This window comes from Triturus cristatus, chromosome 10 (assembly GCF_964204655.1).
Source record: "Triturus cristatus chromosome 10, aTriCri1.1, whole genome shotgun sequence".
Lineage (NCBI taxonomy): Eukaryota > Metazoa > Chordata > Amphibia > Caudata > Salamandridae > Triturus > Triturus cristatus.
In genome coordinates this window covers 1,130,979,897-1,131,004,397 of record NC_140593.1, presented here as the reverse complement: position 1 = coordinate 1,131,004,397, position 24,501 = coordinate 1,130,979,897, and the positions used below count along the sequence as shown (strand labels likewise).

Sequence of the window (24,501 nt, the reverse complement as noted above, 5' to 3'; positions counted from 1 at the left end):
CAAGTCTTTAGCGCAGTATCCTGTTTTGATGGTACTGCCTGAATTTAACTTGGAGGTATAGTGGTCCTTTTTTTTGGGAGGCTCTCTAGACACTGAAGAGTATCTTGAACAATTGCCATCTGGCTAAATGTAGCCAGTGTATTGATTACAAGACTAGATTCATGTGATCTTTTGGGTGAAAGTGGTGAAGCAGTCTGGCGGCAGGATTTTGGATTCGTTGTATTTTGTGTGTGATGAATTTGGGTGTGCCAGGATATAGTCCTGGCATATTCAAGCTTAGCATTTACAAGTGTGAGGATAGCTTGTAGTTTTGTTACTGTGCAAGTTATGGGAAGGTACAATGCAGCATTATCATTAAGTATAAGGCTCTCTTTGCGACATTGGCATGTGGTTTCAAGTGTAGGTCTGAATCCATGGTTACCCCAAGATTTCTTAATTTCTTGATGTTCCTTAGAGCGTTCTCAAGTTCCATGGCCCATATGGGCTTAGGTTGGTGTTTTTACTATTGTTCACAGGTCATGATCTGTCTTTGCGGTGTTGAGCTGTAGGTGGTTACTTATCTTTCATGTGTTCATGGGCCAAAATAGTTCTCAAGTTTGGGGTTTTAGAGGACTTGCATGCCATTCATTTTAAAATGACTTGGGTGTTTTCTGCCTTGTTGTACCTGGTGCAGCTAAATGATTTTATCAGGTTTGCCAAGGGAGGGGGGTTGTTTAGGTAGATGTTGAATAATAGAAGGGGATATGATGGGCCTTGTGGAGAAGTGTGGCTCACTGGTTAGAGTTGCAGACCTGGAAGTAGAGATCAGCCCGGGACCAGGGTTCAATTCCCGGCTCGGCTGGGTCTTGAGTCCATAAATTGTCCATGGACTCGATAATTCTCGCTCCAGTGCATACTCGATTCATGGGTTCACACTCTGCGACTCTGGGCAATAGCTTGCTTAATCTCCACAATGGCCCCTCGCGGCGGGATGCCTGGCTTTCACCTTGTGGATGCCCTGCTGGGTTATCTCACAGGGGAATACCAGGACGGGTTCCCTAAGCAAGCGCTTAGAGACCGGTTGGTGATTTGCGCTATATAAATATCTGCACATTTACATTTAGAAATGTCACTGTGTTGGGTTGGTGGAGCTCATGTGGAAGGTTTTGGGTAAACTGCCCTTGTCTACTCCTGAGATACGAAGCAATCCATTTTAGAGCATTTTAATGTACTCCGAGATGATCGAGTCTTTGTAGTAGAGTATGGTTGTAGACAGTGTCAAAAACAGCAGTAAGTTGGCAACTCCGTTCTTGTCCGCTGTGAGTTTGAGGTCATCTCAAATTGAGATAACCGCTGACTCTGTGCCTCTGCCTGATCACAAACCGACTGCTAGTCTGACATCAAGTCATTTTCTTCAGAACATTTTGAAAGTTGGGCAAATACTGCTTTTTAAAATATTTTTCTCAAGAATGGTCCATTTGATATAAGCCTGTAGTTTGCTGGTCAGATGGGGCAAGATTTTTTTTTTTGAGGCGTGGTCTCCTGTAGGAAGTTTTCAAATCTCGTTGGAATGAACCTTGTTCCAGGGACATGTTAGTAAGTAAGCATCTAGCTATCCCCATGCACAGGCTTCTTAGGAATATATTTAAAGATTTGTGGAAGTACTGGGACAGAAGGTTAACTTGGTAATCTTCTTGAAGTAATAATGTCGAGAAAAACCTTGTCACTGAGGGCACTGAAAGTATGTAGAGGCGGAAGATTGCTTTTGCTTCTTTCTATGTTGGTTGGTCATGCTTATATACATAGGAATATGTTGTATATTTCAGTTTGCGCATGGTGGTTATGTGGGGAAGAGAAAATTCTTGAGTAATTTTCTGAAGATAAGGTGGTTATCTGTGGATCTTATGTTGGGAGTCAAGAGTTCAATAGTTTGGCTGCTTGAACAGAGAAGGATTTTGAGGCGAGGTGCCACTCTAGAGCAGAGGTTCCTTTGTTGAATGTGTTTGGTGATTGTATTCCTGATGAAGAGCGGTCCTGTTCCATGTATCGCTTTGTCGGTGATACAAAGAAACTTGAACATGGATCTCCTGGCACACGGTAACCAATGCAGGGCTTTCAAGGCAGGGGAGATGTGGTCTTGCGGCTTTATATGTAAGAGTAGTCTGCCAGCCTGCGTTCTGAATCCGTAGTAGTCTTTTTATAGTCGTTAAAGGTGATCCGTGGTTAAGGCTATTGGCATCATAGAGTTTGGACAGAACGAGAGATGGTATCCTGGACCTTGTGTAGAAATCCCAGCTGGGGAAAGATTCTCCACAGGGTTTTTATAGTAACAAGGTTATGGTTTTGGTGTGTTGGGAGGGTAGTCTGGTTGCAGTTTGGGGGTAGAGCTGGAATGAAGGTTGTTGGGTTGGGAAATTTCGAGGTTTGTGAGCTTTTTTTGAAAGGTAGTGGTGTTGAAGCTGCTGTGTTGTCTATGGTGTGATTGGTTTTTGAGGGGGAGGTACAATCAGTGAACCCTGTGAACACACATTTGTGTCTTCCCTTAGTTTACTCCAGACAAGTGACATTGTGTTTGTCAGTTGTTTAGGATGCTGTTTTACAGTTAGTATGTTTTTGATGGGTTGTTTGGTGTACATATGGTGGTTGTTTATGTTGTTAAAGAGGTTATTTGGATAATATAAGTGGTTCAGTAAAAGGGGTGTGTATTTAGGATAGTTCGTCTTTATGCTACATATAGATGGTGTAAATGTTTGACTGCTTACCTGTAGTTTTGAAGAAGGGGACTGGGTTCCAGGCCCTACACCCTTTCCAAGCCCCAAAAGACAGCAACCTTATCCTGACACCCTTTAACTCAAAGCCCAAACCCTCTGTTTGAATAACCTTATTGACCAGGTGACCTGTGCCAATGGTAATCTAATCCTTTGGCACCAATAGGAGAGCAAGTCCTAAACCCTAACCAATAGAAATTCTAGTAATGGAACATGGGGGCGGAAACTCTAGGAGCCTAGGCTCTAGGCCCCAGAGAGAATAGAAACCCTAGCCATGGGAACCAATTAGAACCTAAGCCCTAATGCCAACAGACACCCAAGCCCTGGGAACCAATAGGAACCCACATTCTAAGCCCTACAACCAATCTAAACCCTATATCTGTAGATCAGGTGACCTTATTCTTAAAGGGCTGCACAAGGTGGGAGGTGATGAGGAAGGCCTGTTCAGGTGACTGTGGACCAGTCCAATTACTTAACCTGCAACTGGTGTGCTGAGGGGGAAAGGAGCCGCTTCTCCACTAACAGTCTGATGCAGACTGACCCAATACACACTTTTCAGTTCTTGTTCAACACTGCAGGTTAGGCCCGATTTAAACTCTTGAAAAAGCTAACATACACTTTAAATCCTTCTCTTACTATCCCAAAAGCTATTTATAAGTTGACTCCCAAGCACAAATTGAATTCAAACAAAACCGATAAAGCTGCCTCTAAATACCTACATTTTTAACTACCTTTTTTTGGGGGGTGAGAGGGCGGGGTCGTATTTTGTCACTTTAGTACAGCTTTTAGAAAGGAAAATCTTAAGCAGGTGCATTCACAAACTGCATATTCAGATGTGAAAGTGCACAGCAAAAGCCTCCTGCTCTTACCAACTTTGCTCTGGCCTTGCTCTCTCAGCTGTTCTGGGCTCACAGAAGCTGAAGGACACCAAATGAAGAAGTGTATTATTTGTATTGTTGTACTGGTAGTTTTTAGTCGTAAGCGCTACGGAAGGCACTCCAAGGTCATTGAGCTAGTGAGCTACATTGCCAACAGATTATATTTTTCAATAAAACATGTACTTTTTTGTTACCTGCAAACCTTCCCATTTATTTTCCCTTTGTGTCTGTGCACATGTGTTCCTCCATTTCTCATCCTTTAAAGAGGAGCATGGAAAATGTGTACACTTTCCCATTCAGAATGCTTTGTCTGCCTTTAAACATAACATATTGTGTTTTGAAAAATAGCAGCTCTATCCATACTTTTGTAAATTCTTTTTAGATTGGCAGTACTGTGTGCCTTATTAATAAAGCAGTTTTCCTAATATGCGATGTGTGAGACATTTTGTTACCTTACGGTGCGCTTAAAGCCCGCCCAATACTTACCATTGGTTGGTTTCATTGCCACTCTCATTTGCTTTCTTTTAATTTGTTAGTGCATATAGGATTCACTTCCTCTTGGTTTTTCCGTCCCCTGAAGTATGGATCCATTACTTGACCTTCCACTGCTCCATTTTTTTTCTTTTAGTTTAGTTTCTGAGAGTTCATGTGTTTTCTTGCTATCTCTCTTGTGTATGTCTCTCCCTCAGTCATTTTCGCTACCCTTGGTTTCCCCATTGCTCTTGTGTGCTTACCCCACCCTTGTGTTGGTTTTTCGACTGTTTCTCCACCCACCTCTGTGTTGTGTTCTTTCATGTTTATTTGCTCCCCCACATTCTCCTCTCCTCCGTGGTTCTTACCTGTGCCCTCCATTTTACTTGCACCCTCTTGATATTGCCACTTCACATTGCCTCTTGCTACCCCTGCGCCACTCCTTCCTTGTTGCCCCCTTGTTGATTCCACCTCCACTGTGTTGCTTCACCCCACCCTATTTCTTTTTGTTTATCAATCCAACTCAGAGCGGCATACAGAAAAAATAAAACACTTCTATTATTTTGTAGATGCATGCATGCTTGGTGTGCGTGCCTACAAAATGCTGTAGGTGGCTTCGTATGGCTTTAAAATAAAAAATAAAACTATGCTGGAATCAATTGAGGATGCTGTACAGTATGGTTAGAACCCTTGGCAAAGCTTATACGTCCCAAAGGTGAGGCCTATTGACTTTACCAATGGTTGATTTTCTGGGTCTTGGAGAAATCTTTGGTCACTAAGAAGTGCTCATGGTGTTTGCTTCTGTGTGTCTCTGGTGTTCCAGGCCTCAAACTGTTGGACAACAGGTGAATATCCAGGGTACTCCCCTTAAGCAACTGACTGTCCATGGGTAGCAAAGCCATATGGGTCAAAGCTTACTCTAGAAGGCAGTAGGGGTCAGCAAGAATCATACAGTAAATAAAACACAGGAAACTGTGTCCAGTGAAGGCTAATATTTAGAAGAGGAACATGCCTTTATTTACACATAAGTGAAATGAGGTGATTAAAATGTTTTAAAAAAAATTAATAAAACTAAATACATTTGAAAGAAAAAAAAAACAGGGGCAGTAATTATGCAAATTCAAATATCCCCTAAGATTTTAGGTTGTAAGCCTTTTGGGTCATAGGCAGGTGTACAGCTAGGTAAAGTTACCCTGCACCTGGAAGTTGACACTTTTTTCATAGATTTCCGAGCATACTTGTGTTTTTTGTGAATTCGAAAATGAGTAGTTCTATAGAAATCCTAGGTGTAAATCTCTGACTCACAGTCTTAAGATTTTTCGGAGAATCGTCATGTCTAGCATTGTCGAGCAATTAAAAATTATTGTTCCTCAGTCCCTCACCTTTTTACCGTAGGTGCCCAGGAGGAGCCGAGCGGAGGGGCATGCTGTCCAAAGCGCAGGTCGAAGAAGAAATCTCTAACAGTTGCTTATGAGTCACAACCGAATGAGGAAATCAGCAAGGACCAACCCGCTGGTGACCCTAAGAAGCCGAAATGGGAGCCGAAAGACTGGAGAGAGCAGTTGGAAAACATCCGGGAGATGCGCAAGGGGAAGGACGCGCCTGTGGATGAGATGGGTGCGGAGAAGTGCTTTGATCGCACTGCAGCTCCAGAGGTAATGCTGAGATTGTTGATTGTTTAAATATTAGTTATTTTGCAAAAATACATTGGAGAACCCAATTCATGGATGGAATCCTAAAAATGTTCTTTTCTTTGAATATAATTAAAAACTGTCTGGTGCCTAGAATTTGAGTCTTAAAGTTGAGCCATCTATAGATCAATCGTACAAGGTGAATTATTTCTAAAGTTGATAAATGGCAGAGTATATAGAGACAAACGCAAATTTTTCTGGTCCCTGCAGCTTACCGTGTCTTCTAAATAACCTGGGCGGAATTACAGAGTGTTTTTGCCAACCATCTAGTTCCACCCTAGTGACCTACAAACTGTCCCATATCTGGAAGAAAACAGGGGGGTGGTCTTATTCAAGCCTTCATGACACCATGACCACTTGTATGTAGCGTTCACACATCGGTAAAGCCAGGAGGGAGCGCACACGTACACAGGACGAGTGCTTCAAGGTCTCAGACACTTAGAGGGATTTTCTTTTTCTGCCTTATTAAGCATGGACGAGGCTACTCTGTTTTATTTAATATGCCAACATTCCCTCTTGTTCTACATGCATTTTTTTTTTATGCCTACCATATGCTCGCCTCCTGTCCGCTGTGCTTTAAAGTTCACATCATGTAAACTTTTTCATATACAATAACCGCTGAAGCCACAGAATTGTTAATGTTAACTGATGCTTTTTGACCAATACAATTGTATAATTTTTTTTTTTACCTTGTATACCATTGATGCGTGATAAGTAATGACGAATACAGAAGTATTTCATTATAACAATGTGTTTAATATACTCACTACCTTCTTCCCTCATGGTAATATAATGGATTTGAGTGTAGAGTTGGGAGGGGGCATTAACCTAGTGTAGACGCACTCTTAGAAAGTAAGGAAGTGCTAGGGACCAATAGGTCCCAGTCAGGCAACCTGAGCCTTAACTCGCTAAAGAGCGAGTAAGAACAAGGCACAAAGTAAACACAATGTCAAGATTCTGAAGCATTGTAGTTAAGAAAATCTCTAAGGCCACACAAATTAAAATTCTCTTTAATTAGTGAAATATATACCTTTATATTTTATCCTATTGCATTGATATCTTGACAATATGGATTTTGGTGAATTTCTTTCAGCCACGATTCCCAAATCATGGGAGCTTAACAGGGTGACCTCCTTTTGGCGTCCTTGTCGTTTCCATGGAGCGGAGCTGCACAAACTCTCCAGCTTCATGGTGTTTAGTGAAGAAAGCCCCCTTTTGTGGGTATTCCCCCAGTCTGTTTGTAGATATAAAGTTAAAACAAGCTTCCCGACTAACAACCGGCTTTATCTTTATTTTCAACAATAGATTGTGCCACTTAATGGTGACAAACCCTGCTTATAAGGGGATCCAGGGTTTCAATTACATGAAAAATGAATGTTTTGTCCTTGTTCTCTTTTATTGATTCTAATGGCAGACTGGTAGTATTGCTCATGTTTCAATTCTTCTAGCTTAGTCATTTTGCCTTGGTTAGCACAAGGATCCTTTTTAGATTGAGCCTAGCAGCGCGCATGCGCTGCTCTGCGAGGCTTCATGTTACTACTCTGTGTGGGTCTGACTCCTCCCACACATTGGATTGGCTTTTGCGTTTGTCTTTCAAGAATCAAAGCACGCAAATGGCTAAAGGTGGAGGCATGTCCCACTTCTCTTGAAATGTTCACTCCCATGACGTTTTGCCTTCGGAAGCGAGCAGTGGCACGCAGGCCTTCAGCTGCAGTGCTCGTGGATCAGGTTACTATGTAAACAACGCCCCATCTTGTGCTTTTGCTTGCAGTCTGGGGGCTACCACGGCCCATAATCCCCCATAAAGGCTTTCAATTTGTGTGGTGTAGTTGATGTGCTTACTTGGGTCCTGGGCTCACTGTGCCACTGGAATCAAGCTATCCAGGCTGAAGAGGAGTGAAACCCAGAAACCTGTCCTAGGATGCTTGTTTCCGGTCCAGGGAGGACCTGGCATGGCAGATCGGGCTGGAATGTTTCCATGAGGTACAGAGTCAAGACTGATTTGCTTATGGCCAGGTCTAAACTGGGGTGGCATGGTGAGCAAAAGAATGATGGATTTAACCCAGATCTCTTGATTGGGGGTGAATGTTTTGATTTGTTCTGCATTCCGTCCATCAATTGTGTGTCTTTTGCTTTCTCGCCTTAAGTGCGCCAGGAATGCCCAGACGTGGGTCCTGGGCTCTGCTTGCCACTGGAATCAAGCTATCCTGGCTGAAGAGGGGTGAAACCCCGAAACCGGTCCTAGGATGCTTGTTTCCGGTCCAGGGAGGACCTGGCTTGGCAGTTCGGGACGGACTGTTCCCATGAGGCACAGGGTCAAGACTGATTTGCATACGGCCAGGCCTAAACTGGGGTGGCATGGTGAGCAAAAGAATGATGGATTTAACCCAGAACTCTTGACTGGGGGTGAATGTTTTGATTTGTTCTGCATTCCGTCCATCAATTGTGTGTCATTTGTTTGTTCAGGCTACCCCAGATGCTCAATCCCCTGCAAGGCTTTCCTGCATTTATTTATTTGTTATTTATGTGCTTGATTTAGATTTTTTTTTTTTTACAGCGCATGAACCTCGCCCCGAGGTATTGGAGCTCTTTTTCAACTCCCATTCTAACGGGACAAAGAGTGCTGATTATTAGCGCGATTTATGTGCTTTACTTGTAAAAAAATTTTAAAAATTACATCACGCAAACTTGACCCAGCGTGGTGTAGTTCATCTTTTGTTTACGCTACTGGGGGCGCTCATTATCCCCTGAAAGGAATTCCCGCATTCATCTATTTGTTTTTTAGGTGCTTTATTTAAAAAGAAAATTCACAATGCGGGAATTGCGTAACATTTTCATGGGATCCCCCACACTTAGCACGGCTAATAATTAACAACTGAACCGTGGCACATTCTGCAATCTTTATCGTGATCACTCACATGTGACTCGGCCGACGCTTTTCAATAGAACAGTGATTGATTCGGCTTTATGCAACCGGTTGTTTTGCGCGCAAAAGAACATTGGATAGTACAGTACTCAATATAATGTGCTGCATTTCCTAAATACTTCTAAGGTCCCAAAGAAGAGACTTATTGGCTATGCCAATGCTTGTTTTCTTTTGTTCCGCTGAGCTAGAAGCCGTCGCTTTCCATGAGAGCAGTTGCAATGGTGGTGTCTCCTGAGGTTGCTCCTCACACTCCTTGTTCTGTAGACATGGAGCTGTTTTTCACCCCAACCCTTGCTTGGGGGACAGTGATATGTTAAAACTGTTTCTCTTTGCATGCCTCGGTCTGGGACATGGACTTCTTTAGGCTCTTTTTCAATGGACCAAAACAAGTGCTCACGAGGACAGCAAAGGATTTGCTTTCAAGACCTCACACTACTCCGTGTCTCTCAGCTTGTTTTTGGGTCATAGTGCTTTGTCCTCTGGTGAAATTCAGGATGCTTGCAGCATGCAGGCATCGCCCTCATTCTCAATCTAGGCCTGATTAATGCTTCCCCTTGACCTAGGGTGACCCTTGCTCAGCAGAAGCATGGCAGGCAAGTAACTGACCAGACTAATCCTCCTCTGGTGCCCAGCTCCACCCATCTGCCTCATTGTCTGACTCCTCCCACACAAGCTGCTCCAAACATTTAACTCTTTTATTCACAGGCTCACACTCTGCAGTAGATGTGGCCAGCAGGACTGCTCAAATACTATAGCGCCCACTGGCAAAATTGAGCTATTCAGTGTACTTGCAACCTATAGGAAGGGCAAGGCCAAACAATATTTTTACGTGCAGAAATGATTGGCCGCAGCATGTTTCTTGTCTTGGCACGTCATAATTCAAGGTTAATCGTATTATCTTGTTAAGTCACTTTGTTCAGCATTTTAACTGCAAACAATACAAATATGTACATGAATTCTACATTATGATTAGAGTCATGATTTAACCCCTTCCATGCTCATGACGGAACGGTTCCGTCATGAGCGTCGGTTGAGCTGTGCTCATGACGGAACCGTTCCGTCATGAGCCCGCCCGCGCAAGAAACGGTCAGCACCGCGGCGGAATTTGCGCCGCATGGAAGGGGTTAAGACATATCTAATCAACAGTTTATTATTCATATCAGAAATGCCCTCACCTGCGCAGGAGGCTTTATATAAACAATTAATTATGTCAGTAATGTTTCTTTCTCAATATTTCCTAATCTATAGGTAACACTGATCTAGATGCAAAGTCCCCCTGTCAAGCTAAGTTAGCATTTATTTATGTTTCGTATGTTAGCTGTCATGGTATTGCCCGACCGGTCGTTGCTGAGTTAGAACTCTTACTGTGATTTTATTCTTGGTTGCAATACTTTTGTTTTAACCTATTTTAAATTTACATTGCTGCTGATTTGCTTGATACCGTGGCTGCTACAAACCACATTGCTGCTATCTTTGTTTTCAGGGTCATTTGCGGGATTTGCACAGTCTTGTAGGGGAGCGGGCGGCCATCTTGGGGGTCATCGGGTTAGCGGACTAGTCGTCCAATGAGCCTATTTAGGAGGCACGCTGGTGCGGACGCGCTTGTATTGCCTGGCTGGAGTCGGAGCGGTGTTTAATGCCCGACCGGTCGTTGCCGAGTTAGAATTCTTACCGTGATTTTAATCTTGGTTGCGATACTTTTTAACCTATTTTAAATTTACATTGCTGCTGGTTTGCTTGTTACCGTGGCTGCTACAAACCACATTGCTGCTAACTTTGTTCTCAGGGTCATTTGCGGGATTTGAACAGTCTTGTAGGGGAGCGGGCGGCCATCTTGGTGGTCATCGGGTTAGCGGACTAGTCATTCTACGGAGCCTATTTAGGAGGCATGCTGGCGCAGACACGCTCGGTCCGGGCCCGGAACCCCTGGTCGTCAGATCACAGCCTGCCTGAGTTACACAAAAAATTAACTTCTGAAGCTCAGACCTGGAGGAGGTCCTTCAAGATGCCCAAGGTATGTATGTGAGTCAGGTTATAGACTCCCTGCAGGGGCATGTTTACATTGTGGCTTTCAGATACCTAATATTCGAGATCAGTCGGCTAGTGGGCATCATAACAAGTTTGGTGAAGTAACTTCTAAAGTTAAGCAAACCACAATCAAGTGTATACTTATAAATGCCAGGTCTTTGATTAAACACGCCATAGAATGCGCGTTATTTTTAGAAGCGCATAACATTAAAATTGCTTTTATTACAGAATCATGGGCTGATTCAGCCTCCGGTCTGATTTGGCAAAAGCTACTCCCCCAGGATTTCTTTGTCACACCTTGAATAGACCCATGAGGAGGGGTTGGGGCCTAGCAGTCATATATCGGGACTCTATGAAGCCCACTTTTTATCCAGCATCCAATACCTCTTGTGAGGCGCTCTCTTTTAATTTTAATATGAATCATTTTAAGAATTTTAAAGGGCTACTTCTTTATCGTCCTCCGGGTCCCAGAGCTGGGTTTCTGGAAACAATAGGCACCCTACTTGAAGAAAGTATGTGTTCAGAAACATTTGTGGTATTAGGGGACTTTAATTTTTTACTCAAGGACTCTAGGGACCTGGACACTTCCAACCTTGATAAAATAATGGAAGCGGGGGAATTGAAACAATTGGTGGAAGGTCCTACGCATCATAAAGGGCATATCCTGGTTGGGATATATTCTAACAATCCCGATTTTGTCTAGGCACGAGGTTTTACCCTTGACCTGGTCAGACCACAGTGCTGTTATCTTTGAGTTGCAGGACTCAAAAGCCCTTCAATCCATATCTATGCCCACAAAGATACTGGAAAAAAGATTATGGAAGGACTTGGACGAGGCCTTGCTTGAAGAGGAACTAAAGAGATCCATCCTTCCACTCCCGTCGGATGTATATAAAGCCGTGTTGGGGTATTCAGACTGGATAGATAAAGCCTGCAAAAAACTGGTCCCTGTAAAAAGGTGGACGCCCAAGCGGGCCAAACCCTCAGCTCCTTGGTACTCCGACAAACCTAAAACCCAGAAGCTGGTCTGTAAAAAATTTGAGCGGGCTTAGAGGAAGGATTATAAAAACTCGGATAAAGAAACTTATAAACATAGCCTCAAATCTTATAAAGAATTGGTGCAGGAAACAAAAAAGAATTTCTATTCTCACGAAATCCTTCAAGCAAAATCCAATGCTAAAGAATTATTTAAAATGGTCAAAAAACTTGCTGTACCACACACTCCCAATATTGCAAGTAGCCCAGAATTGTGCAATAAATTGTCTACTTGTTTCCAACATAAGGTGGAGGGTATATTTTCCACTTTTTCCCCTGGTCAGAAGGGAGTTGGAACTTTTTTCCAAAGTAAGAGTCAGTCAGAACCCAACATTGGGCCTGTATTCGATCAGTTTCTCCCATTAGAAAGTTCAGAAATCATTAAGCTCTTGAACTCCATTAGCTCAGGCTCTCCTACAGACCCTTGCCCGGTCTCCATTCTGAAAACTGTTCCGGAGGTTATAGGATCTGTTTTACACCCTTTGATCAATAACATCTTGGTCTCTGGGTGTTTTCCTAAGGGGTGGAAAAGAGCATCTATTCTCCCCCTATTGAAAAAGCCCACTATGGACCCTACAGACCCTAGTAGTTATAGGCCTATCTCGCGGCTTCCAATGCCAGCAAAAATTATTGAGAAGGCTATGAACATTCAGCTTAGCTCTTATCTTCGAACTAATCAAATACTCGATCCAACACAATATGGTTTTAGAGCAGAACATAATACAGAGTTGGCTTTAATTAAGTCCATAGATGACGTAAGGGAGGCATTGGATGGTGGAGGGAAGGCTGTATTGATCCTGTTAGACCTATCGGCGGCCTTCGACACGGTCCACCACATGGTTTTGATGGACCGTTTGTCGGAGGTTGCATTCCTTTCTCTCCGATAGATCTCAGACCGTCGATGTGGACAATTATAAATCCCACCCCTTCTGCCTTCCTTGTGGGGTCCCTCAGGGGTCCTCACTGAGCCCCACGCTTTTCAATATTTATATGATATCGCTGGCGGCCCTTATAAAATCTTATGGTTTTCAGCCAACCTCATATGCGGATGACACTCAAATAGTGTTATCATTTAAGGACGGTGAGGAAAAAGAAACGGAAGTGCGCTTTCATGACTGTATGAAAGAGATAGCTGGATGGATGGCTTCAAATTGCTTAAAATTAAATTCCTCCAAAACCGAGATTATTGTCTTTGGAAACAATCCCCATGTTTGGACACCTGACTGTTGGCCAGCAGACTTGGGCAAATGCCCCTCCCCATCGCTGAAAGCTAAGAACTTGGGAGTAACTGTTGACAGTAGATTGACATTTGGTGATCATATTAGTACCGTGGTATCTGCCCGTTTCCTGTTGCTACGAATTTTAAGGAAAATTAAACCCTACCTTTCAGAAGGAAATTTCAGGACAGTGGTCACGGTACTTGTTATGTCAAGATTGGATTATTGCAATGGCATCCTTTTGAATGCCCAAAAACATCTTATCAACAGGTTGCAGATTGCTCAAAATGCGGCTGCTAGGCTGCTGTCAGGTATTCCCAAATTTGTCTCGGTTAAAAAAAGAATTAACCAGGCTACATTGGCTTCCGGTGAAGCATAGGGTATGTTTTAAGGCCCTATGTACAGTTTTAAGGCCCTTAATGGGATAGGCCCACAACACTTGAAGAACAAGTTCAAGTGGTACGTTCCCAGTAGGATCCTTCGGTCCACTGGAGCGAAAAAGGTCCTGATGCCCTCTGTTAAAAAGGCCAGCTGGGGTGGCAGGAGCTTTATTGCATGTGCATCTAAAGCTTGGAATGATCTGCCATTCCACCTGAGAAATGCCTCCAGTCTTCTTCTTTTTAGGAAGGGTTTGCAGACCTGGTTGTTTACCCAATGACCTCTTCCGGTTAGGCAGTACATAGCGCCAGGACACCCCAGGGTAACCGCTGCGCTCTACAAATTTTATTAACATAACATAATATGACTTAGAATTGTTGGTTTATCCCATACTGTCTAGTTGAGTGTCTTTCAGTGGAGTTTTTCCCTTGGTTAAACTATTTGCCTCGGGTAGAGGGAAGAAATAAAAGGTTCAATATATGAAAAATAACTAAATAAAGCAAGACAGTTGTTGCAAAGTGGCCAGATTGATTTTTTTCACACCCAAACGCCACTTTACAGAGTTTGCCGGTGAAGCGCTACTTTTGTTTCCTCGTCTCTCTTTGAACAACATTGTTTTCCCCGGGTGGGGAAGTGCACCATTCCTGGAGGTACTGCAATACCTGGTTGATGGGTGGATTGGAAAATAAAATGTGTACCGCGCCTCTGTGTTTACGGAAGTGGTCTTTTTAAACCATACTGCTTACGTTTTGTAAGGAGATAAGCAATGGACATGGAAACTGGTCCCTTCTGGGCCCTGTAGACCAGTCCTTAACTTTTCAGGCAAAAGCACTCACTGATTTCTGAGTGAGTGTAAAGGAAACGCTTTAAGGTAACCATGTTGTTTGTTGTACCTGCTTACATTTCACATACTTTACAGAATTTTGCATTCCCTATGAGTGTTTGCTTATTCCAGGATGATACTTTTTTTTCCAGGCAGCATATTACTCTTGTCTAGTGCATAATTTGAATTGAGTCTCATCCAGGTTTTTATAGTGGGGCACAATTGGGTTGTAGCTGAACTGAAGGCAGTGCGAGTTTCTCTCAGTGGGGCAGTAACGTGTTCAGTGTGGGAGAGGTGGCACTATGGCCAGAGCTGCCGAATTTGGAACTTGGGAACCAGGTTCAGCCTTAATAACCAGTCCACCAGACCTCTCTCCTAAGAGAGAACATTCCCATGCTAGACCTGAGAAGGCCTTGCTGTACCTTAGAAGCTCTGGTGTCTTAGCACCAGCAGGTGGATCCAAGCCCCTAGCGGTGGCGGCAAGTGTGGGGGAACCTTGAAGGCCTGTCCACCACAATCCATACTGAAGTTCACCTCCAGTCTTGCGGACAGGCCTATGAAGCAGCGCACCGTAGAGCGGCAGTGAATATGTGACTGAGATCACAGGACCATTGAGGCCAGTCCACCTCACCCTTTGGTACCTCCATTGGCCTTGTTTCAGCAGTAGTAGTGTAACTCACCATGATCGTCAAAGCCGGATGTGCACGCACTCCAAACTAAGTTTGAAAACTTCACAGGCTCTCTGCTTTATGCACAAGCGCTTTTACATGTGCTGCCTGCTTTGAGGCCACTAGAGTTATGCAGCAATTGAGGACAACATTATGCTGCAGTGTTGACTAAATTATGCAGCAAAAAAAGGTGCAGCGTAATGCAGTATATTTTCTGATACTTTATTATTTGGACATTTTTACACATACTAAGTTTCTGCAAAGATTTTGCCTCATTAGTACCAGTTTAATATACAAATGCAGCAGTGAGAAAGGTGTCCAGTCAAGCTTTGCAAAGGGCCGTCCACTTTGCAGCAATACAAGTCACATGTTTTGTAACTTTTGATCCGTTTGAGCTGCGAACAGTTTATATTGGTTAAAATTGTCAGAATATGCAGCAGATTATGTATTATGTGGCAAATATGGCAGAGCCATAATTATGTGGAAAACATTTGCAAACTAGGATATTTTTGCCATTCCAGTTTGAACTGCTTTTGTGGAAAAAGAGAAAAGAAGTGCTGATGACAGACACTCCATGGCTCAGATACAAATGGCTTGTGATTCCACTTTTAAGCGTATTTGGGAAATTCTGTGATTGGAAACGAATCCCACTTTGTGAATATATTTTAATGTCAATAACTCATATTAAACCTTAAATAAACGTGTATCCATTGGTTGAATTAAATAATGTAATAAGCTTTAACTGGTCAGTGAAATGCCAAACAAATACTAACAATTTGGAAGTATTCCTCTTTCAGGCCACACCTCTGACTCCGCCCACTGACCCAATGCCCGGGTTATTCCTACCCTCTGATTCTCTGCCCACAGTTCCCCTACTTTTTTTTACCCACTTCGATCACTGTGTTAAAGTAAACAAGCCTCCCTTGCAAGACCCCACGCATTGTGCTCCTGGTTTGAATGAACCTGTTTTCTCACAGTGCTGCACTTTGCTTTTATATTGATTTTTGTTTTTCGTTTATATAATGCTTCACACCCTGGAGGAGGCAGTGAAGTGCATTTGTGGATGTGTAGCATCTAACTAACTCTCACGAATAATAGTGTGCGTTTGTCCTGGGATCCATTTGGGTAGTGTTTCCATGTTTTGCACTACTACAATGTTTGTGTTCTAATTGTGTTTGTTTGCTGCGCTGAGATGTGAATTTATATTGGAAAAGGCGCTAGAAGAGAAGTAGAATGCATAAGCATTAGACAGTGATGTATGGATGAATGCAAAGTGTGTGAGGGAGATGGGGCCGATGTGGCAAATGTTTTGGTGTCATAAGTGGGATGAGGATGTGGCCTTACTGCCCGAGCTGCCAACTTTGGAGCTGGGGAACCAGGTTTGAGTGGGGAACCAGGTTCAAGTCTCGGCGAAGGCGAAAGCTCAGTATCCTGTGATGCTTGGCAAATCACTACATGCCTAAACAAGCATTTGCAATGCAATAGGTCTCGCATTCGCGCGAGTTTGAGCTATTCCCATTGTAAATGACAATGCCTTTTATTTATGTTTTGGGTTTTAAAACATAAATAAAAGGCATTGTCATTTACAATACTAATAGCTTAAACTCTCGCAAATGCGAGACCTATTGCATTGCAATAAATGGTCTTTTTGACCGCTTGTTAGATTGTAAATATCAGAGGAAGAGACCGGCCTGTGACGTCTTCAAAGTAGTGATAAATAGTGCCGTGAAGAAGATGTGTAAGTGTTGTATATTACACAGCGCTCCAACATCTTTCACTGACATTTCGATAACCTGTGAGATGATCTACGGGTGGTGGAGACAGTCAAAGTCATCTGATGTTACTAGGAAATTTTCAATACATGGTATGGAGGGGTGAGGCCATTAAAGGATGAGGAAATTCGATCGGGTCAGCCTGCTTGCTCTCTATAAGATAACCATGAAATGTTGTGCAGAATGCCTGTGACAAACTGGAGCACCTTTTCCTGGCGTTGGAAGCAGCAACGAAATTGGGAGGGGCGCTAAGAGGAGGATATTGCAGTAATTAAGAGGAGGTTGTAGCAGCCAGAGGCAGGGGTCAAGGAGCAAAGTATGAGACCGACCAAAGGTCCTGAGCTCAAAGCATGTCAGACCGTACCAACATTTATATTTTTCCAACCAGACTCACTCATATTCAACGTATTGCCCTGCAGGCACCAGATAAGGTAGCAGTTCCTGATGTGCTCCACAGAGGCCATAACCTTATACCTGATGGAGGCAATCAAAGGGCCTCCTTTCTCTAGTGTATGTCCTCGCCCAGCTGACTGCATGGAGGTTGCCCAGCAGTTCACAAGGTCTGGAGTACAGCATAGCCTGCTGTTTCCTGGCATGAGGTGTATCACCCCCACCTGACTAACATCCATGAGGCCCTCTGGCAGTCGGACCCCTCTCCCCATGAGAAAGACATGCTAGGGGTTAAAGTGTGCCTGATGTATCTACAGAGAGATCAGAACGTATAAAAGACCTGTTCACTTCTAGGGACTTATGTCATGGCTTTCATGGGCATGACGCCACCTTTGCGTGCTAAAAACAATTATGTGCTGAATTTCAAAAAGCCCATTTAGTGGCTGTGTGCCATCTAGGAGCCATTCAGTGTAGAGAAAATTAAAATTATCTTTATCCAATCCATTTCTACATCGCTAACAATTCGCATTCCATAAAGTTCATTTGTTTGGATATGTCTACCTGGGTTTCAGACCTAGTGTTACATTAACTGGATGGCCCCTTTACCATATAAGGCAACCAGGTTTGTCTGTCCTGAAAGTTCTAAATGGATGAACTTGACCCTGATTGCCAGGGATTAACTGAATTTAAACAAATGCACCACTATGATAGGAGGGAGGAACCATTTCCTATTTCTATTCTGTGTATCGATGTACAAAGGTGGATCATTAAGCTGCAGATGTGTGGGGTGGTCTGGGGCTGGGCCTAGGCTGTCTGGACTTAGGGGTGAAAGGCGACGATTTAGTGCTAACACCTGGTTGTAAGAGTTGAAGGTTTCAGAGAAGGTCTGCTTCAAAATGTTACCGATTTAAGATTGTGATTAATATGTGAGCTGACAACTAAGATATAGAAACAATTGACGACAGAGTGCGAGCAAACTTCTCTCAACAGAGTGAAGACAAACATGACAACACAATAAGTAAACATATCACGATAGAGCATGAGCGAGACTACATATGACAGAGCACGAGCAAACATTATATACGAAAACACAGCACGAGTAAACATTACAAATAACGACAGAGCAATAAAGACAGAGGGCAAGAGAATATTATATAAGACAAAAGAGAGTGCGCAAACATGCCTGAGAACAAACATTACATATGACGACAGAGCAGGACCAAAAATTACATATGACAAGAGAGCGCCAGCAAACTTTCTATATGAAAACACAACACGAGTTAACGTCCCAAATGGAGAGGCCATAGGCAAATATCACATATGACGACAGTGTGTGAGCATACATCATCAGCACTGTAAGCTTGAAATGACAGAGCATGACCAAAAATGACGTGATACAGCGCGAGCAAACATCGTAGATGAAAACACAGCATGATTCAACATTACCTTTGGCATTAGAGAGAAACAAGTAAATAGAACTTAAGTGGCCCTGAATACCATTGGTGGCTTGCTATACGTAATACGTCGCATAGACTGGGCACCTGCCTGTGCCATGTCAAGTTTCAGGAGGCAAGCATAAACGTAGTGCAACACTGGTATAGCTTAATAAAAAACACACGTGACAACATAGTTTTCCTTACCTCGAAAGACGCTTCCAGTTCGTCTCGTAGACTATTTCCAGCGCTTCTGGGGCCAGGCGGTGTGGACAATAGCTCAGCTGAAGGCAGACCTCCCGGTGGTACATCGGTACCCTGAGCTGCAAACATTCCGTTCAGAGAAGCCACCATGTTTTATGTGTATTATAGGCGTGGCTAGGTTTTACTAGCGTCTCACCCACCCCCATTCCAAGCACAGACACAGCATCATATGTTAAGCACGAGGGTCACCTCTGGCATTGTAAACTAGTTAGAGCAGCTTGATATTTATGGGCGCTGGTAACAGGCTCGCAGCAAACACGATAATACGGAACACGTGACACAGCATTTTCTCTCCGGCTTAAAAAAATGTGCAATGCGAACGTCCACTGCTCCCAACAAGCACATAGTAAGAACAGGCAGCTCTCGCAGTGTGCGCCGGAAGCTGTAGACCGAAGGTACGCCGGGAGCTGTAGTTCGTTCGTTCCCGGAAGTGGGGGCGGGACATCTACGAGGCTGGGCCAGCCAGGCAGCTGCTATGGATTGGGAGTGAAGGGGAGCGGCTGGTGCAGCAGTGACCGGCTGCGGCGATGGAGGTGTGCAGTGGCCGTCTGCAGGAGCCGCCGCTGCAGGGTGACAGCAGGTGAGGAGAGACAGAGACTGTCATGGTGGGAGTGGCGTGGCTGAGGGGGGTCGGCAGCGTCGGGGTGTGTGCGCGCGCGCGTGTGTCTGTGTGCGCGTCTGCGCAAGCGCGTTCACAGACCCTGATCGCTGCGCGTGCCCCGGTCTGTCTCCCTTGAGAGGCATCTAGGCAACAATAGTTCTCGTTGGCGGCAGCGCTTCGCGCTGCAACGCCAGCGAGACCTAAAAATGATTATGATTACTTGTGTAACGTCACTGATGCTCATGTAAACGCTCCAATACTTTCTGGTCAGGTGTGCGCTATGTAAAACTGCAAACAAACATAAATAAGTGTAGGGTAGAGACTGCTGAAACGGTGCCGCTGCGCCAATGCCGTAGTGTATTAGTAGTGTGAGAGCAAATGTGGTTGTCTGCGCACTTTTGATTTGAGTAAGCCGTTTTGAGTTTGGAGCTAATAAGTTCCTGGTGGAGGAGAGTTAGGAGCAGTGCATCATGTTAAATTCTCTGTACTTTGCACTGGAGTATAGTACATAGGGATTATACTGCAGCTGTGCTACATACTGACTTGAGCCCAAGAGTGGCACAGGAGCAACCCATGGAATGAACTGACACAACACACACTGGGTCTCCATGGACCACCCAGAAGCAGTGATAGCACAACCCATCGAGGCGTGTGGGTGAGCCACTAAGGACCCAAGGCAGGGTGTCAATCAGTGATGCTGTGGAAGGAAGGCATTTAAGTCACATAAACAAGTGTGGGAGGTGGGTGGTAAGGTTGAGGAAGGGGGGTTGAATAGGCGGTGGTCCTGGGCCGAGGCCTTGCCTGGTTCTAGCAAGGCAGTGGTCCTGGCCCAAGGCAGCGGGGAGCAGCTAACCGGGTGGCCAGCTTGGCTCATGGAGGCAGGGTGTCATGCGGGGGAGGGTCATGTGAGGTGGAGGGTGTAAACTTACCTTTCCTCCGGCATCTCTGGTCCTGCTCCTGCTCTTCTGCTTCTGACTTCAGGCTGCCAGGCTCCCTCCCCTAAGCCAATCACATAGCATTGTGATTGGTCTGAGCACCGTGGCGTGGTGCTCAGCCAGGGTCTGTAGTCGTGGGCATTTTCTCTATGCAGGCTCTAATGCAGCCAGCATGGAGAAGGGGAGAGTGTGCATGACTGGTTTGGGCGGCCCGAGAGGGCAGACTAAACAGTCATTGTGCACTTAGGAGTGGGCAAACCACTCCTCCCCTGCCCTGCTCCGAGAGCAGAGCAGCCCTGCCCACCCGAGTAGTATCATTTTATATTTCCTTTCCACTGCTCGAAAGCAGTAAGGCGGCACTCCTCCGACATAGCGGAGGAGCCGCCACAGGGGGCTAAAAATCCTAGCCAGCGCTAGGCCACACGGTGCAACAGTCGTTTTTGGCACCCTCTCCCCGATTTCCTCTTTCTCCGTGAATTCCCTCACTACCATTCACCAACAATGCACCTCATCTCTCTATAGCACCTTTCTGACAAACATTTCATTTTTTTATAGCGCTACTCATAGTTTACTTACACTCAGGTTTGTGATTTGCATGGTACACATTCTCTGTAGCAGGCACATAAACCCTCTGTGCTGTGTGGGTGGCAGGAGTGCCCATGTGAGTGCACGGTGAGCGATGCGACCGTGTGAGAGTAGGGTAAGAAGAGTGACTGCACGTGAGTGAGGTGACCATATGAATTTGGGTGCGGATGTAAGTGCAGAGTGGGACAAATTAATGCATGGTTATTGATGGGCTTGTTTGAGTGGGACTGCATGCAGATTGAGCAGTGAGGGGGACAGGTGAGTGAAATGTCACATGAATGCAGGGTGAGTAGTGTGCTGGTGTGACTGCAGGGTGAGGTATAGGGTGCGCAGCACAAGTGCATTGTGAATGCAGCGTGATCACATTGAGTGCCGGATGAGCGGGTGAATAGTGTGAGTGCATTGTGATCGCTGTGAGTGCAAGGTGAGCTTGAAAGTGAAGGGTGAGAATGAGGAGTGTGTTGTCTGAATGCAGGGTGCATTCCCAGACACTTGAAGTAACTTGGCATGTATTGACTGCGGCATGGGGTAATATATAAGTTAAACTATAGCTTTTATGGCATTAATCAGGGATCAAGGGTGGAGGAAATATATAATGTGCTGATCCTGCAACGAACTTCCAGTCTTATGATTAGGGTTGTCAGCTCATTATTTTGATGTCCCCAACGGCACAAAAATAAGCAGTCACCTAAAGCCGTATTTTCAGCACTTATCTGTGTATACTTCGAAAAGCAAATATAAATAGAAAGCACTTTTAGTGGTGTTCTACGGCTGCCTGAATGATCCATGACCAATAATTAAAGGAAACAGAGATAGAAAAGTCACATTACAAATGAATACATACTTTTATATTTATAACCCCACTTAGTGTCAAGAAGAGGTCTTTGCAGGCTCTTTAAAAAACACATGGCTGGCATTTTTCTTTTGGCAACCCTACTTTATATTCCTTTTAATGAAATGCGTTCTCACACTATGGCAAAGGAATAGGCAGAGTGGGGTCCCAGGGGGTACTGAAACCAGAAAAAAATTAAGCCTTGGTAACCAGCTGACAAAGGCATGTAAATATGCAAATAGTCTTTAAAGACCTGTGAAAAACTCGGTCGTGAGGGAAATAAGACTGCGCTGCCCTGCCTTGGGCTGAAGCCCTTTCAACTCAATGGGCGTTGCTCAACAAAAAAAATCACGCTCCCGCCAACCAGCTGAAGACAACTTAGTCAAAATCAGTCCTATAAATTTAGCATGCCTTCAGCCAAAGAGCCTATCTTCAGCTTTATCACAAATCTGTGTGCCTATGCTGCCATCTACTGGGGCTCCATGGCATATTTCGGTTGTTTCTATTTCAGTAAAGTACACAACCAAATACCGATGCGGCTTTTTTTCTTGTCTGAATATTTTGTCCTATGCGTTTAGTAGCAATAACAGCTATCTGACAGAGTTTTATTGATAGCATTGATGTATCAGTAAACAGCAAAAAAATGCAATTTCAGCGCCAAGCGGTCTATTTTGTTTTTAGTAATTATTATTTACTCGACGTTGCCCAATAAATCAACGTGAATAAAACCCAATGCATTTTAACACTTATGGATAACTGTTTGTTGCTCTAAATACTCCGTGCCCTTTACATTGAGCCACAGAAATGTCTTCTTAACAGGCTGCACTTCCTAAAAACTGTTTTAATCGTGGTAATGTCAAATCTCTACCTTATTTTGATTTAATTTTGCAATACCCCGATCAGATATGGGATTATCTAACACAAACTAAGATCTTACTAATAACATGTCGGCTATCCTCAGAGGAAACAATCCAGTTCCACTAATTGAGTTTAAGCATTTTAGTCAATTGTTTTGCGATCGATTTGCCAATTGTTCCATATGATTTTTTTTTCTATGTCAGTGAACGCACAAATACTACTTATGTGTACACTATCAAAGTGTACTGCTAACACATTACTTTTATCTTTATAGTTTGTAGCACATAGATGGTACTGGGGTCTATAATTTTCCTCATAATAGAGCACACATTTTAATCCATAAAATCACCCCAAGATGTATGCTACCATCTTTGTGTTGGTGTTAATGTAGTGATTAGTATGCCCTTTAATGTTCCTGTAATAGATTGTATAATCAAGTTGCTTCATTCGTCACGTGAAGACCGGCTTTACAATTAGTCCAACAATGGATTCAATTAAGGACATTTCATTTACCACGGTGTATGTTGTCCTTACCTTGAAAAAGCTAGTAACCTCTTTATTCTGTAGACTGGGAATTTTTCTATATGATATTTGTTGGTGATTCAGTATTTCTTTCCCTGTGTCCGCTTATTGTTTAAATACATTCCAGTGTTTTTATAGGACATGCTTCTTTATAGCTTGTGGCCTAAACCTCATAATCTGCCTCAGTGATGATGCTACATACCTTGTTGTCCTTCCTTTACTCATATTAGATTGTTTCTGCATCTACTGACTCATCTTTTTGTTGTTGTTAGCATGTTGCCTCTCAAAGTCCGCATTCTTTGCATTTCCACCATATCTTGTTGGCCTCGACAAAGTTAATTCTGAAATGTTTCTTCCTTCTCTTAAAAACTCTTCAGAGGGAAGTCCATTTGATGTGTGGGGAATTGATATTACTTTCATGCAATCTGTTTAGTAGTCATTGGTTTCCTTTAGGGAAATATAGTACCTTATTGTGAATATCTAAATGTTTGTTGATGCCAACTCTATTCATAAGTAACTTTCCTATTGCTATTTAAATGTCTCAAATAGTTACCATGCAAAGACTCTTCTCTGCTCCAGATGAGAAGCAGATCATCAGTATATTTAATTCATAATATGGTCTGTAGGCTTGACCTACGTGAGCCCACAATATTCGACTCTCCCACCACCCCAACATCAAGTTCGTAAATGAGGACACGAAGATAGTGCCCATTGCGGTACCCGATTCTTACTTGTACTCCTGACTGTTAAACAAAAACACACTGTTCCCTTGACAAAACATAGTCGCTTAAGATAGCCCTTCCTCTGTGTTTGTATGTCTGCTATGGGGATAATATCGAAGTGTATTTAAACCTGAGGTGCTCTTTACTGACATATAAAGCTAGTGTATCAGCTGTCACTACAAAAAAAACTTTTTCACAAGCCATTTTATGTAGGCTCTGATAAGACATTCATTGTATGTGGTATATGATACAGGAGTTTTGACACTTACTGGTGACAGAACACTTAAAGGACGATCCTTTTTTCAGTACTGGAGCAGAAGCTGTGCCAGAGGTCAACCACAGGGGTAGTTATTAAAGTTTAACGGCTGGAGATACTTAGAAGTACTCCAGTGTACTTATTGAAATGATAGTAACATTGAGGGACAGTAATGTAGTTTAAGTTACCAGCTATCAACAGATCGAAAATTCCATTTACACACCTAGGAAAAGAGGCTCAGGTGTAGGAATTGAAAAGCTCATATCGCGTCGCATCAATTCACGTGAGCCCCATGGGGCAAACATTGGAGGAAAGCCATATAAGAGCATGCAGAAGCTGTGTTACATGCTGAGAAATGAAAACCAATGAACCAGTGTGACTTTAAAAATATCTGAAATGCATCAATGAATTTAGAATTTGCTGTGTTTTGGATTTGGACTTGACTTGTTGGACCCTGCACAGATTAAAA

The 24,501-nt window shown here is 43.7% G+C and overlaps 1 protein-coding gene across 1 annotated transcript in view; it reads left to right on the top strand.

Annotated features, from left to right (window-relative positions):
- Nucleotides 1-24,501, top strand: part of NTHL1 (nth like DNA glycosylase 1) — a 159,389-nt gene that overhangs the window by 12,570 nt on the left and 122,318 nt on the right. Inside the window, exon 2 of the mRNA XM_085630232.1 lies at nt 5,492-5,751. Coding sequence (XP_085486358.1) covers nt 5,492-5,751 — 260 coding nt within the window. The remainder of the gene's footprint in view (nt 1-5,491; nt 5,752-24,501) is intronic.